Here is a 17,192-nt window from a genome sequence, read left to right as displayed (position 1 = left end):
AATTTTAAAGACAAGACTCTCCTTTATCTAACCACACTGTCTGATTTCAAAAAGGCTTTACAGCGAAAGCAAAACATTAGATTATGTCAGCAGAGTACCCAGCCAGAAATAATCAGACACCCATTTTTCAAGCTAGCATATAATGTCACAAAAAACAAAACCACAGCTAAATGCAGCACTAACCTTTGATGATCTTCATCAGATGACACTCCTAGGACATTATGTTATACAATACATGCATGTTTTGTTCAATGAAGTTCATATTTATATCAAAAACCAGCTTTTTACATTAGCATGTGACGTTCAGAACTAGCATTCCCACCGAACACTTCCGGTGAATTTACTAAATTACTCACGATAAACGTTCACAAAAAACATAACAATTATTTTAAGAATTATAGATACAGAACTCCTTTATGCAATCGCGGTGTCCGATTTTAAAATAGCTTTTCGGTGAAAGCACATTTTGCAATATTCTGAGTAGATAGCCCGGCCATCATGGCTAGCTATTTTGACACCCACCAAGTTTGGTACTCACCAAACTCAGATTTACTATAAGAAAAATTGGATTACCTTTGCTGTTCTTCATCAGAATGCACTCCCAGGACTTCTACTTCAATAACAAATGTTGGTTTGGTTCCAAATAATCCATAGTTATATCCAAATAGCGGCGTTTTGTTGTGCGTTCAAGACACTATCCGAAGGGTAAAGAAGGGTGACGCGCCCGGTGCGTTTCGTGACCAAAAAAATTCAAAATATTCCATTACCGTACTTCGAAGCATGTCAAACGCTGTTTAAAATCAATTTTTATGCGATTTTTCTCGTAAAAAAGCGATAATATTCCGACCGGGAGTCGTTGTTTTCGTTCAAAGACTGAAAATAAAAACATGGAGTCGTCTCGTGCACGCGTGCGCCAGTCTCATTGTTCTCAGATCGACCGCTTACCAAATGCGCTACTGTTTTCCAGCCATGGCCTGCAAAGTCATCATTCAACGTTCTGGCGCCTTCTGAGAGCCTATGGGAGCGTTAGAAAATGTCACGTTACAGCAGAGATCCCCTGTTTTGGATAGAGATGATCAAGAAGGCCAAGAAATGGTCAGAGAGGGCGCTTCCTGTTTGGAATCTTCTCAGGTTTTGGCCTGCCAAATGAGTTCTGTTATACTCACAGACACCATTCAAACAGTTTTAGAAACTTTGGAGTGTTTTCTATCCAAAGCTAATAATTATATGCATATTCTAGTTTCTGGGCAGGAGTAATAATCAGATTAAATCGGGTACGTTTTTTATCCGGCCGTGAAAATACTGCCCCCTATCCATAACAAGTTAACTAACTTGCCTAGTTATAAAAATCGGCCAAATCGGCATCCAAAAATACCGATTTCCGATTGTTATGAAAACGTGAAATCGGCCCTAATTAATCGGCCATTCCGATTAATCTGTCGACCTCTAGTAAAAACACTACTTTTAAAGTCCATACTACTGCATTGGTGTTTCCTCTCCTCTTAATTCGCTCTTTCCTGCTCTCCAGCGAAACCACACCCACATCCCCTCTACTGTTCCCTCTAAACCTCTAGCAGGCACCTGGGAGGGAGGCTAGGGGGGAGGGAGGGTATCTCAGCACTGCCTGCTCATATTGAGTACGGTCAGCCAAGCCTAAAACACAAGCAGCGTGCTCTACTAAAAAGCCCTCCGTGCCTGAATGAATGAGCATCACTCTGCCTGTGTGTGTGTAGCGTTTGTCTGTCTGTGCGTGTTTATGTGTTGGAGCATGGAGAGCAGACAGCTTGCATACTGTGTAACTTTCAAAAGCAGGTCAAATAGACGTAATAGGCAGTAGTGTGTGATGAGCAGAAATCCCTGTGGTGATCTGTTGGTTAAAGGGATACTGCTAAATGTTTTCAATCAAGCCCTTTTTCTACTAACCAAGAGTCAGATGAACTCATGTATACCATTGGTATGACTCTGTGTGCATTTTGAAGGAAGTTGAAGTTCGTTTCTGGAGCCATTGTTAACTAGCGTGCAGTTGTTCCTGTAGACTTTCTGTCATTGGGCTAACGCTAGTTAATAATTGCTCCAGAATCTACCTTCAACTTCCTTCAAACTGCATGCAAAGACATACAAATGGTATACATGAGTTCATCTGACTCTGGGTAAGCTAAAATGTTGCACTATCCCTTTAAAGCAACCCGCTACACTTTCCTCTGACTCTAATCTCTGTCTGTCTGTCTGTCTGTCTGTCTGTCTGTCTGTCTGTCTGTCTGTCTGTCTGTCTGTCTGTCTGTCTGTCTGTCTGTCTGTCTGTCTGTCTGTCTGTCTGTCTCTCTTTCGCTCTCTCTCTTTCTCTCTCTCTCTCTCCCTTCCTCTCCTCTCTCTCTCTCTCTCTCTCTCTCTCGCTCTCTCTCTCTCTCTGTCTCTGTCTCTCTGTCTCTCTCTCCCCTCCCTCCCTCCAGCACCTTTATCATAGAGAAGCAGCCTCCCCAGGTGCTGAAAACCCAGACCAAGTTTGTCGCCACAGTGCGCCTCCTAGTGGGCGGGAAGCTCAATGTGCACATGAACCCCCCGCAGGTCAAGGCCACCATCATCAGTGAACAGCAGGCGAAGGCCTTGCTCAAGAACGAGAACACCAGGAAGTAAGTCACAGCATAGAGCCCCCTCATCACTGATATCTATTGCCACAGTGGAATCTATCGAGCAAGTGAAGATTCCACATTTAGATGATACTTTTGGGCGTACTACATCCCACTTTCCACACACCTAATAGAACCCTAAAGTAGGTTGTGTATAAATGTTATCTTCTTTCCTAGTACTAAAAGAATAGCCGCGTTATCCCTAGCCCAGGGGCACATTTGGGTAGCATATTGCAAGATTGTCAGCGTTGGCATCCTGAAAAAAACTTGCCTCACATAAATTGAAATTAGTCATTCCCCTTCATGCTCTGTGAAAGTTTCATGACTCTATGATTAATACATCTACTGAAGCATCTACCTCTCCTCCTACTCCTCCTCCTCCTCCTCCCTCTCCCAGTGACAGCAGTGGAGAGATCCTTAACAACAACTGTGTGATGGAGTACCACCAGGCCACAGGAACACTCAGTGCCAACTTCAGGAACATGGTGAGGATGGACTGGACCAGGGTAGAGGATGGATGGGACCAGTGAGTCTCAGTCTGTAATACCACACCTAGAGAAGATTCTCTTCAGAGACAAATCCCAGCTAAACTGGAATCCAAGAGGCTTTTGGAGATTCTGCATTCTCATACAGATAGCATGTTACTCAGCCCACATGCTGTTTTGAGTTCCCTAGGGAACATATAAACATGTAAACTCTGGCTTAAATGGATACTCTGGGATTTTGGCAATGAACTTGTCGATACCATTTTTATGTCTCTATTTACAGAATGAAGTTAAAGGCAGAATGTTAATAAATATGCATTGGCTTGCGAAACTACCTCTAACTTCCTTCATACTGGACACAGGGACATAAAAATGGTATCCAAATCAAATTGATTTATATAGCATAGATGTTCAAATGTTCATAGATGACTAGCATGGTCAAATAATAATAATCACAGTAGTTGTCGAGGGTGCAACAGGTCAGCACCTCAGGAGTAAATGTCAGTTGGCTTTTCATAGCCGATCATTGAGAGTATCTCTACCGCTCCTGCTGTCAGCAGGTCTGGGACAGGTAGCACGTCCGGTGAACAGGTCAGGGTTCCATAGCCGCAGGCAGAACAGTTGAAACTGGAGCAGCAGCACGGCCAGGTGGACTGGGGACAGCAAGGAGTCATCATGCCAGGTAGTCCTGAGGCATGGTCCTAGGGCTCAGGTCCTCCGAGAGAAAGAAAGAATTAGAGAGAGCATACTTAAATTCACACAGGACACCGGATAAGACAGGACAAATACTCCAGATATAATAGACTGACCCTAGCCCCCCGACACATATACTACTGCAGCATAAATACAGGAGGCTGAGACAGGAGACAGGAGGCTGAGACAGGAGACACTGTGGCCCCATCCGATGATATTGCCAAACAGGACATCCGGACATTGCCAAACAGGCAGGATATAACTCCACCCACTTTGCCAAAGCACAGCCCCACACCATGAACTTACCATCCTGAGACAAGGCCGAGTATAGCCCACAAAGATCTCCGCCATGACTCTGCGGAAGTAGACAAAGTGCCTCATTGCCAAAATCCCAAAGTATCCCTTTAAGTCTGCTCCTGGAATGAAAGGGGATCCTGTATTTTATTTTTTTTACCTTTATTTAACTAGGCAAATCAGAACAAATTCTTATTTTCAATGTTGGCCTAGGAACAGTGGGTTAACTGCCTGTTCAGGAGCAGAACAACAGATTTGTACCTTGTCAGCTCAGGGATTACTAGTCCAACGCTCTAACCACTAGGCTACCCTGCCGCCCCACACATGTATGTGTGTGATCAGAGAACAGCTCCTCAAAGTGAATAGTCTAGAAGATGTTTGTGTGCTGTGCTGCTGTCCTCTCCTCAACCCTCATGATTGTCCTCTCTGACCCCGCCTCCTCTTTCATGTAGTCTTTGAAGAGGATCAAGCGCTCGGACCGGCGAGGGGCGGAGTCTGTGACAGAGGAGAAGTTTACCATTCTGTTTGAATCTCAGTTTAGCGTCGGGGGTAATGAGCTGGTCTTTCAGGTTAAGGTAAGAACTGATAACCTGGTCCCAGATCTGTTTGTGCTGTTTTGCCAACTCTTATCAATACAGCACACACAGGCTTAAGAAGAGATGAGCAGAGTGGTGGACTAGCCCAAGGTGAGCTGTTGGCTCTAGTCTAACCTAACTCCTCAACAGCCTTTCTTTGTTTCTGGTCCTGACGAGAAGAAAAAAAACTGTCGGGGGAGGTTCTCTTCTCCACTGTTCAACCAATCCAGTAAATGTTACGCTGGAGTGTCACCTTGTTAACGTCCAAAAGAGGAAGTCACGTCACAGGCTCTCTTTCCATTTCCCCTGAAAACCAGATGCATCCAGTTGTCGTCGACACGCAGAGGGTGGAGTGTCAATACACCATGTTCCTTACCCTGCTCCTTCAGTGACCATATTCTAAGTAGTAATCATTGTTAACCTGTCTGGTAACGTGGGACGCTTGCCTAGTCAACAGCCAGTGGAATCGCGTTGCGCGAAATACAAAACCTCATAAATGCTATAACTTCAATTTCTCAAACATGACTATTTTACACCATTTTATAGATACACCTCTCCTGAATCGAACCACGTTGTCCGATTTCAAAAAGGCTTTACAGCAAAAGCAAAACATTAGATTATGTTAGGAGAGTACCCTGCCAAAAAATATCACACTGCCATTTTCAAAGCAACTAGATGCATCAGAAATACCCAAAACACAGCTAAATGCAGCACTAACCTTTGACAATCTTCATCAGATGACACTCCTAGGACATCATGTTACACAATACATGCATTTTTTGTTCGATTAAGTTCATATTTATATATAAAAACAGCATTTTATATCGGCGCGTGACGTTCAGAAAATATTTTCCCTCAAATGCTTCCGGTGAACCAGCGCTACAATTTACAAAATTACTATTCGAAAACATTGTTAAAATGTAATATTGTCATTCAAAGAATTATAGATTAACATCTCGTGAATGCAACCGCATTGCCAGATTTAAAAATAACTTTACTGGGAAATCACACTTTGCAATAAACGACGTGGTATGCTCAGAAAAATAGGCTAGGCGATACATGTTAGCGCCATCTTGGAACCATCTAAAATCAAATATACTATTGTAAATATTCCCTTACCTTTGATTATCTTCATCAGAAGGCACTTCCAGGGATCCCAGGTCCACAACAAATGTAGTTTTGTTCGAAAAAGTGAATAATTTATGTCCCAATAGTTCCTTCTTGTTAGCGCGTTCCGAAGGCTACTCATAATGTACTGAAGCACGCGGGACTTGTCTTCACGAATGTGCAAAAAATATATATTTACGTTCAAACATGTCAAACATTGTATAACATAAATCTTTAGGGCCTTTTTCAATCAGAGCTTCAATAATATTCAAGGCGGACGATTGCATTGTCTTACTAAACGTTTCGGAACAAAAGGGTTCCCATGGGCGCCCGCGTCATAGTAGTAATGGCCCTCCCCCTGTGACCAACTTCCCAAGCCTCTCTTTGGGTCAGTTTCTACCATAGAAGATTCAAACCACTTTGTAAAGAATGTTGACATCTAGTGGAAGCCTTAGGAAGTGCTAAATGATTAATATGTCCCTGTGTGTTTCAATGGCAAAGCTTGAAAGGGATTCCACACATCAGATTTCCACTTCCTGTTAGGATTTGTCTCAGGGTTTTGACTGCCATATGAGTTCTGTTATACTCACAGACATCATTCAAACAGTTTTAGAAACTTTAGAGTGTTTTCTATCCAAATCTACTAATTATATGCATATTCTAGTTACTGGGCAGGAGTAGTAACCAGATTAAATCGGGTAAGTTTTTTATCCAGCCGTGCAAATACTGCCCCCTATCCCCAACAGGTTAAAGCTATGTCACACAAGAAAAATGACCTTCACATTGTCAATGGTACAGGAAACAAATATGTATTTTTCAGAATTATATGGATTGTTTGGTTGGAACACAAAGTGCTGTACAGTAGGTTAAAGTGGAAACATGTTTTACATGAGTTGCCTTATATATACTGTATTTGATACACATACACATCATTGTGTTTGTAATGACCTTGACCTTTTTCTCTCTCTCTCTCTCTCTCTCTCTCTCTCTCTCTCTCTCTCTCTGTCAGACGTTATCACTTCCTGTGGTGGTGATTGTCCATGGTAGCCAAGACAATAACGCCACAGCAACAGTGCTGTGGGACAACGCTTTTGCCGAACCCGTAAGTTCAGTGTGATCATCGTGCTGTGTGTATGATGATGTCTTTAACACTTTACATTGTTTTGTTTTTCTCTTGATGGACGTTCTAGCGTTGCCCTGGTTTAGGGTCCTTAACCCTCTCTCCTCTCCTCCTCCCCAGGGTCGGGTGCCCTTCATAGTGCCTGACAAGGTGCTGTGGCCCCAGCTGTGTGAGGCCCTCAACATGAAGTACAAGGCGGAGGTGCAGAGTAACCGTGGCCTCTCAGAGGAGAACCTGGTCTTCCTGGCCCAGAAAGCCTTCAGTAGCTCCAGCATCAACCCTGATGACTACCGCGGCATGACCATGACCTGGTCCCAGTTCAACAGGGTAAGACCTGGGTGGGTCTCAAATGGCACCATATTTCCTATGTGGTGCACTACTTTTGACCAGGGCCCATCTTTTGACAAGAACCCTATGGTCACTGATCAAAAGTAGTGCACTTTGTAGTGAGTAGGGTGCCATGTGGGACACAGCCCATGACTACTGACCAGTGGACTACAAGACCTGACCTCTGCATTAGGAACAAGTTGTTGCAGAGGGGTGATATCATCTCTTTGATGCTCAGAGGGAATCTATAGTAGAGTTTTTACCATGCCTGGTTTGTGTATATTTTATTTAGATGTGAGTATTTGCCACTGCAGACACAGTTTACCTCTTTGGTGTTCCTTCCCGTGTTCAGAGTAATGATTCCACTATATCTTCATTGGGGGCGGCAGGTTGCCTAGTAGTTAGAGCGTTGTGCCAGTAACCGAAAGGTTGCTAGATCGTATCCCCGAGCTGACAAGGTAGAGATCTGTCGTTTTGCCCCTAAACAATGCAGTTATCCCACTGTTCCTAGGCCGTCGTTGTAAATAAGAATTTGTTCTTAACTGACTTGCCTAGTTAAATAAAGGTTAAATAAAAATTAATTAAAATATGCTCTCCTCGGGCTGAGCGAGTCTCTAATGTGTTTCTCTCTAAGGCTGCGTCCCTAATGGTACCATATTCCCTACATAGGGCCCTGGTCAAAGGTAGTGCATTAGGTAGGGAATAGGGTGCCATTTAGTCTGATGAGCTCTAGTCGGCTGGCCGTGAGGTCCTCAGGTCTGGTTAATGGGCCTGTTTGTCCAGACAGGAAGGGCTAATTCAGCCCCAGGCCTCATTGGCTCCCTCTAACCAGCCACTGATTACAGAGAGCACACTCACATTCAGACCTCATTCACCACAGAGCATCAGCCTCATTAGAGCGAGAGAGGGCCTAGTAACAGGAGCTGGAACATGCACCTCAGAGCTCACTCACTGATACACACTTGCACATGTGTATACACACGTGTGTATGCACACACACACACTGTAACGCCCTGGCCATAGAGAGGTTTTTTTTGTTCTTTATTGTGGTTAGGCCAGGGTGTTACATTGGGTGGGCGTTCTATGTTCTTTTTCTAGGTTTTTTGTATTTCTTTGTTTTGGGCCGTGTGACTCCCAATCAGGCACAGCTGAAGTTCGTTGTTGTCGATTGGGAGTCACACATAAGGAGCAGGTTTTTCCTTTGGTTTTTGTGGGGGATTGTTTTCTGTCTCGTTCGTTTTGACCAGACAGGACTGTTAGCTTTCGTTGCTGTTTGATGTTTTGTTTATAGTGGTTCATTTTATTAAATATTTATAATGAATCCACAACCTCCGCTGCATCTTGGTTTTCTTGCAACGACAGCCGTTACACACACACACACACGCATACTTACAACCCCCCCACACACACGTGCACACACACATCAACACAATAACCCAGTGTACTCTGCATTGCTGCAACAGTCATACTGATCTGAACTGGATGGATGGATGTAAGGGGGTCAGCTGAACTCTGGGAAATATCTCTCACTGACTGACTGTCTATTGTAATTGCTGCTCTACACTAAATCAAATCAAATGTATTTATAAAGCCCTTCTTACATCAGCTGATATCTCAAAGTGCTGTACAGAAACCCAGCCTAAAACCCCAAACAGCCAGCAATGCAGATGTAGAAGCACGGTGGCTAGGAAAAACTCCCTAGAAAGGCCAGAACCTAGGAAGAAACCTAGAGAGGAACCAGGCTATGAGGGGTGGCCAGTCCTCTTCTGGCTGTGCCAGGTAAAGATTTTTAACAGAACATGGCCAAGATGTTCAAATGTTCATAGATGACCAGCATGGTCAAATAATAATAATAATCACAGTGGTTGTAGAAGGTGCAACAGGTCAGCACCTCAGGAGTAAATGTCAGTTGGCTTTTCATAGCCGATCATTCAGAGTATCTCTACCGCTCCTGTTGTCTCTAGAGAGTTGAAAACAGCAGGTCTGGGACAGGTAGCACGTCCGGTGAACAGGTCAAGGTTCCATAGCCGCAGGCAGAACAGTTGAAACTGGAGCTACTCTGTATGTTTTATTTATTTTATTTATTTTTTATTTATTTCACCTTTATTTAACCAGGTAGGCAAGTTGAGAACAAGTTCTCATTTACAATTGCGACCTGGCCAAGATAAAGCAAAGCAGTTCGACAACATACAAAAACACAGAGTTACACATGGAGTAAAACAACATACAATCAATGATGCAGTAGAAGAAAAAAAAAAAAAAAAGACTATATACAATGTGAGCAAATGATGTGAGATAAGGGAGGTAAAGGCAAAAAAATGCCATGGTGGTGTGTGTGAGGAGAGCTTAGTGCGATTAAACACAGACAACAAATTGTTTATCGACTGTATCAAACCCAATGTCCCAATCCCTCTAACCTACAGGAGAGTCTGCCTGGCAGGAATTTCACGTTCTGGCAGTGGTTTGATGGGGTCATGGAACTCACAAAAAAACATCTCAAACCACACTGGAATGATGGGTAAGAATAATTTTTTTAAATGTCTATATTCCTAGAATTTCTACTCCAGAATAACCTGTGGAAATGAGGTTTGACTTGTATTGTGTGTTAGTGTAACAGGAGATGCCTGCAGCGTGCACACACTGCCCAAGTAGACAGGGAAATGGACAGAGAAAATGGCTCAACTAAGCTAAAGTCCTCTTTTTGTTGTCGTTTGAATGGCAGCTGTAATGTGCTTTCTTTAGTGAGTCTTCTTGATAGAGTGCACTTGGTGTTTTTTCTCCTTAAGCCCCTCTGCTGTTGCAGCCTCACATTTTGATTGCTTTTTTAATCTCAACGAGCCTACCAAAAGGCCCTCCCCACAATGGACACGGCTTTACCATAGCAACCACAGAGATATTTATCCCTACCTGTAATGGGTCAAGAGGGTACAATTATTGTCGGGGAAGGGGGCGGCATGACAATGTATGTAACAATGTATCTTTGTCTATCTCTGTCCTTATGTCCTCCTCCTGTCCTCCTCATGTTGTCCTCCTCCTCCTGTCCTCCTCCTGTCCTCCTCTTGTTCTCCTCCTGTCCTCCTCCTGTCCTCCTTCTGTCCTCCTCCTGTCCTCCTCATGTCCTCCTCATGTCCTTCTTATGCCCTCCTCCTGTCCTCCTCCTGGGCTTTTTATTCTTTGTACATTTGTCTGTCTGTTTTCCCTCTCTCCATATCTCCCTCTTGATGTCTCTCCCCTTCTCTCTCTCTCTCTCGCTCTCTCTCTCTCTCTCTCTCTCTCTCTCTCTCTCTCTCTCTCTCTCTCTCTTCCTTCCTCCGTTCTCTATGTACAGGGCGATCCTGGGATTTGTGAACAAGCAGCAGGCTCAGGACATGTTGATGTCCAAACCCAACGGGACCTTCCTGCTCCGCTTCAGCGACTCTGAGATCGGAGGGATCACTATCGCCTGGGTGGCTGAGAACCCCAACAAACCAGGTACTGACAACCAACCAATCAAGCGATCAATCAATTCATTATTTTGTCAGTTAGACAATTAACAAATTAATCTTTGACGGAGAAGGTCTGTAAAAATAGCCAAGTAGGAACTATAACAAGTGTGTCCATGTTTCCAGGGGAGAGAATGGTGTGGAACCTCATGCCCTACACAGCCAAAGACTTCTCCATCCGCTCTCTGGCTGACCGCATCAGTGACCTCAACCACCTCCTCTTCCTCTACCCAGACAGACCTAAGGATGAGGTCTTCTCCAAATACTACACGCCACCCCTGTGTATGTACCTAACCTCTATTCATCTCTATAAAAATAAATGATGACATATAATTATACTGTAGTATCTATTCTCTATATCTGTTGCAATTTGGTCAGATAGAGGCTTATAACAGCCACTCTGAGGAACCTGTGAATGTGGACCATATCTGCAGTCTGAACATAGCGATTCTCCCTGTCTCTCCTTCCCTTGCCATTCTCTCTTACAGCCAAAGCAGTGGATGGATACGTGAAACCGCAGATCAAACAAGTGGTACCAGAGTAAGTCTCTCTCTCTGTGGCGATAGGGCTGATTTAATCACCTAACAATGTGGACTGAATGCAGATCAACCATTAGGTCTTCACTCCAGATGGAGGAACCAATTAGAGCCCAGCATCCGTGGGCCTGAGGGCGCCTCTCTCCCTCTCATCACTGCACTTAGTAATGTCAGTCTGGGTAATGAGTTAGCAGGGTCCCTATTGTTACCAAGGGTCTGTGGGCCTCTCAGTGGGAGGGCTCCAGGTGCTGCTGCCCAGCACCCTGCCTAACCTGATCCTGCTGCTCAAAGGGACTGGTAATTAATGAAGCAGAGGAGGAGCGGGAGGAGGGGGTGGTGGTGAGGGATGGTGATGACGGTTGCCGTGGTAACCGACAAAGCTGGCGTTCGGAATGACGTTCTCTGGCTCGTGCGCGTTTGTCTGTATGTCTGTTTGTCTGGACCTGCAGGTTCACCACGACCAATCCTGACCCAGCAGCAAACCCCACCTACATGGATCACGGAGCCTCCCCTGTTGTCAGTCACCCTCCAAACTACGGCATATACCCGCCTATGTGAGTATAGATTACATATGTGTGTGTGCATGTGTGAGTGTGAGGTGTGTCTGATGGCCTGTGTTACTAACTGGTTCCTGTGTTGTGAGGTGTGTGTGTGTCTGATGGCCTGTGTTACTAACTGGTTCCTGTGTTGTGAGGTGTGTGTCTGATGGCCTGTGTTACTAACTGGTTCCTGTGTTGTGAGGTGTGTGTGTGTCTGATGGCCTGTGTTACTAACTGGTTCCTGTGTTGTGAGGTGTGTGTGTGTCTGATGGCCTGTGTTACTAACTGGTTCCTGTGTTGTGAGGTGTGTGTCTGATGGCCTGTGTTACTAACTGGTTCCTGTGTTGTGAGGTGTGTGTCTGATGGCCTGTGTTACTAACTGGTTCCTGTGTTGTGAGGTGTGTGTCTGATGGCCTGTGTTACTAACTGGTTGCTGTGTTGTGAGGTGTGTGTGTCTGATGGCCTGTGTTACTAACTAGTTGCTGTGTTGTGAGGTGTGTGTGTGTCTGATGGCCTGTGTTACTAACTGGTTCCTGTGTTGTGAGGTGTGTGTCTGATGGCCTGTGTTACTAACTGGTTCCTGTGTTGTGAGGTGTGTGTGTGTCTGATGGCCTGTGTTACTAACTGGTTCCTGTGTGGTGAGGTGTGTGTCTGATGGCCTGTGTTACTAACTGGTTCCTGTGTTGTGGCAGGAGTGACTCCATGTTAGATGCGGACGGTGACTTTGACCTGGATGACACCATGGACGTGGCGCGACACGTTGAGGAGCTGCTGCGGCGACCGATGGAGAGCCAATGGAGCGGCCAGCAGTCGTGACCCTCAATCTCTGACCCCTGACACCAACAAAAGAACCCTGCACCTTTTGACATTTCTGATGGTTTAATTCCATTCATATCCTCCTGTTTTATTTCAGATAGCTATATTGTGAAATGTTAATAATGTTTGTGATTGTTTTTTAGTTTTTTCTTCTCAGCAAGAAAACTGCATGTCAGTGACCTTTTTTCAGTTTGTCTCCGTGCGTATCTGTAAAACAGACTAGGTATAAATGCAAAAAAACAACAATGTTACAGTATTGTATAAAAAAAAAAGTCATTCAATTCACGCAAGCATTTTCATTTGGTCATAATTCTAACAAAGATTTTTGAAGAGCACTCTCCACAACCGGTATGAAGTCATTTAAACAGTTGTTTTTGTTTTTTGTTTAGTTATTTTATTATTGGAAATGGTTTATCAACAGAGTTTTTTTAATTCAACCCTCCCTCTGCCAAGAAAGAGAAAAACTTAAATGAAGAATTTGTTGTTGTTATTGACACCATCATCGGATTTGTTGCTAAGGGAAGTTTCAATTAGTAGTATAATAATACTGAATCTTTATACACTAAACTCCAAGCAGAATGGCTCTCATTTCATTCTCAGAGCACACTGAGTATCTATGTCACACACACGCGCGCACACACACAAGGATGCATCACGCACACACACACGCGCGCACGCACGCGCACACGCACACACACACACACACACGCACACACACACACACACACACACACACACTGTTGCATAATATACATCAGCTCCAACTGAAACTTGGGGACTTTGGGCCCCCTCTACACTCACAGGGATATTTTAGTTTCCTGTATTTGCACACAGATGCAATGTAAATACAAGCATGTATCCAGCATGGCCACTCAAGTCTCTGGACAGCCCATAGAGAAAAGATAGATGACTCATCATTAACATAACCCGTTTTTAACATGGCCATTGCCATTGAGGTCTTCCACCATTTTAAAGTTGTCATCTGGGTGGGGATTCCTATGGGTTGGGAGCAATCAGCCAATGAAGAAGAATAACATGTACTACTTTAGTACCTCAACAGTGCTGCCCATGCTGTCACACAGACGCTTTAATGGCACAGATATAAAGATGAGTCCTCTATCTATCTCCCCTCCATACCCCTGTAGATGATGTATGCGCCATCAACGCTAACTCTCACTACCACTCTGTCTGTCTGTCTGTCTGTCTGTCTGTCTGTCTGTCTGTCTGTCTGTCTGTCTGTCTGTCTGTCTGTCTGTCTGTCTGTCTGTCTGTCTGTCTGTCTGTCTGTCTGTCTGTCTGTCTGTCTGTCTGTCTGTGTCTGGTGTTTTAAACAACTCATTTGGTCATGTCTTGTTATTGGTTGTGATGTCTAGTGTTGACAATCTATTTGGGGAGCTGTTTGGATGTGTGTAGGGGAGCTGAGGTCACTGGGGTGTGTGTGGAGGTTGGGGTTTAGTTGGGAGATCTGTAGGAAAGTCCATTGCTAGGACTGATGGTAGAAGAGTCTCTATACTGGGTCCTTATTGGCTTAGTATTGTGCATCTGCTGAAGTACACTAACTACTCAATCCATAGCCTGAGATGACTAGTGGAGATCTAATTCTACTCATTTTACCATGGGGCAGAGATAGAGATGCATGTTTTGAAGATTTAAAGCTAATTCCCTGCAATGCTACCAGTTTTGCCATTGGGTGGCGACACATTTTTACAGTTTTAAAGCAAATTTCCTGTAATTCTACACATTTTGCCATGACTTATGTCATGTTAATGATATCTGAGTGAGTGTGACTAGCTAGACTAACTTGCCACTGTAAGCTGTTAGCCGACATGGCTAATTAAGTGACCGTCAGTGACAAAACAGGAGAAAAACTGCTGATGCACAAGCACATTTCGAACCTTCACCTTCTAACTTTCAACAGTAAATTTAGAACCCAACTGAGTTTTTTTTTTTTAAAGCGACCGCTGATATTGCTTATGTCTGGAGCCAGCCCTGATGGTACTCCTGTCTGTCTGTCTCTCTGTCTGGTTTTTCTCTCTCTGTCGATCTCTGTCAGTAAGCCTGTCTTCTGTTTGCTGTTATTACTGATCACTGTTACTAAATCTGCATCTGCATGTGCATGTATGTCTCTGTGTGATATAACATAAAACATCAACTGACAACCTGAGGTATAGATATATAGCTATGTGTGCAGACAATATGAGGTGCTTGAACACTTGACTCATCAGTCCCGAGCATGAAGGCCATTGCTACCATAACGTTTGGGATATTTTGGCACTGGCTCACTCCCTGTCTTTCAGCCAAGATGTTGTAGTGGGTCTGTCTCCATATACTCCCAGCAGGATTAGTCTGCCATAGTACACCTTAGCTACCGCAGTTTAACAAAGCATGTAACGATAGATCCACCTGTTGCCGTGGCTACGCTGTTCACCCCCCCCCCACACTCCCCCCCACATACACACACACACTTCTGAACCATTGGGCAATATCATGACGACAGCAACACCACACAACCCCCACAGTTATATTACACACACACAACCCATCCCCTCTACTCATAAACTCTGCCCTCTCAGGAAGGAAGCCCTACACTCGGTTGATGTATCATAAAATGAAAAAAAAGACAAATAGAGTCTCTGTCTATTAGTGGAGGCTGGTGGGAGGAGCTATAGGAGGATGGGCTTATTGTAATGGCTGAAATGGAATTAATGGAACGGAGTCCAACATGTCGTTTCCATATGTTCGATGTGTTTTGATACAGTTCCATTGATTCCATTCCAGCCATTACAATGAGCCCATCCTCCTATAGCTCCTCCCACCAGCCTCCTCTGCTATCTATATACAGCATATATGAATTTATTTTCTGTACCATAATTCTATTTTATTACAGTATACTGTACGTCTGTGGTACGCCCCTCTGAATGTAATCCCCTTGCATGACCTGAGGAGGGTGTACGTATAACATGGCAGCCACTGCAACCTCTTAGGTTTCATCAGAAGTTTCTGAAAAAAGCCATATTGCAAACGGGAATCAGAAGAATGTTGCTTTTGTGTTTGTACAGCTGACATTATTTACACTTTTCCTATCTTTGTTTCTTTCATTTTTCCGGGTCAAAACAGCTAGTTTTTCTTCTTTGTATTTCTTGATTTCACTGATGTTGTTTGAAGAGTCAAAGCTACATGGCAATTCTTGTGACGTTTCCTTTTTTTTTTACATTATTCTGATAATTTCAAACTTGGATCTTTGCTTCACTTTAGTTAATCTATGTACTCTGGAAGCTGTATATGAGGCTGTGTTCTGTTCAGTGTTAGTTCCATGTTTGTGGTTGGGTTTTAGCACTTCGGTTGTGTTCCAAAAAAAACTGCAAATGAAGAAAAAAGTTTTATAAATAATTTCAACAGTAACATGTATAATGAAAAATAAGTTGTGACTGAATAAATGTAATGGTTTATTTGTTCACATTCCATGTCAGTCTGAACTGCACCTTACCGATACTGTACACCTTACCGATACTCCATTTCAATAGAGTCGAATCAGAATGTAAACTCAAATTCCAATTCTAATTTCTTCTTATTGAGCATTGAATTTAGTTTACTTTCTGAATTGACTGAATTGAAAAGGAATAGACCCAAAACCTGACTAGCCTTTCAACAGCCTTCTGACTGGGTGTGGGAATCATAGCACCGCTATAACATAGCAGCACTACATGCCTTTTTACACTTGACCTCTAACACATAGATGGATGCAGCAGTCTGCTGTTGAGTGACATGAGCTGTGATCATTGCATGTTATACATTATAATTATCAGATCAGATTGCACTGAAGCACCATTGTGATTCTAACCTCCCACTAAGCCATACTGCATTTAGACGGGCATATGTACAAATACTCACTCACTATAAGTTTGGTGTACTTGAATGAAGAGAGACCAATAATCACAAGTAAATAAGGGGACTCTATAAAATGCAGCAGTGATGTTGATATTAAACTGAACCTCATTACATTTACATTTAAGTCATTTAGCAGACGCTCTTATCCAGAGCGACTTACAAATTGGTGCATTCACCTTATGATATCCAGTGGAACAACCACTTTACATTAGTGCATCTAAATCTTTTAAGGGGGGGGGGTTAGAAGGATTACTTTATCCTATCCTAGGTATTCCTTAAAGAGGTGGGGTTTCAGGTGTCTCCGGAAGGTGGTGATTGACTCCGCTGTCCTGGCGTCGTGAGGGAGCTTGTTCCACCATTGGGGTGCCAGAGCAGCGAACAGTTTTGACTGGGCTGAGCGGGAACTGTGCTTCCTCAGAGGTAGGGAGGCGAGCAGGCCAGAGGTGGATGAACGCAGTGCCCTTGTTTGGGTGTAGGGCCTGATCAGAGCCTGAAGGTACGGAGGTGCCGTTCCCCTCACAGCGCCGTAGGCAAGCACCATGGTCTTGTAGCGGATGCGAGCTTCATTAACCTACCATTTGCCTTAAAGGTCCAATCTGAAGTTACTATATCCATTTCAACTAAGCCCCTTTGCTCTTCCTATATCTAGGCTTGGATGGACTGACATGTCACTGCTCAGCAATCTCTGATCCACTGCACGCAC

At 43.9% G+C, this 17,192-nt stretch overlaps 1 protein-coding gene across 2 annotated transcripts in view; it reads left to right on the top strand.

The window, feature by feature from the left end:
• The window catches only part of stat5a (signal transducer and activator of transcription 5a), a 100,529-nt gene extending 84,471 nt beyond the window's left edge, over positions 1-16,058 (top strand). Inside the window, exons 11-21 of one of the 2 annotated variants that reach the window (XM_045714313.1) lie at positions 2,451-2,630; positions 3,025-3,112; positions 4,552-4,674; positions 6,791-6,883; positions 7,022-7,228; positions 9,652-9,746; positions 10,557-10,699; positions 10,837-10,992; positions 11,199-11,250; positions 11,696-11,800; positions 12,478-16,058. In XM_045714313.1, coding sequence (XP_045570269.1) covers positions 2,451-2,630; positions 3,025-3,112; positions 4,552-4,674; positions 6,791-6,883; positions 7,022-7,228; positions 9,652-9,746; positions 10,557-10,699; positions 10,837-10,992; positions 11,199-11,250; positions 11,696-11,800; positions 12,478-12,601 — 1,366 coding nt within the window. In that variant the 3' untranslated portion in view covers positions 12,602-16,058. 2 annotated transcript variants of the gene reach the window in all.
• Positions 16,059-17,192: the final 1,134 nt, after the last annotated feature.

Source organism: Salmo salar, chromosome ssa03 (assembly GCF_905237065.1).
Source record: "Salmo salar chromosome ssa03, Ssal_v3.1, whole genome shotgun sequence".
NCBI classification, from domain to species: domain Eukaryota; kingdom Metazoa; phylum Chordata; class Actinopteri; order Salmoniformes; family Salmonidae; genus Salmo; species Salmo salar.
This window is presented reverse-complemented; position numbering and strand designations above follow the sequence as displayed.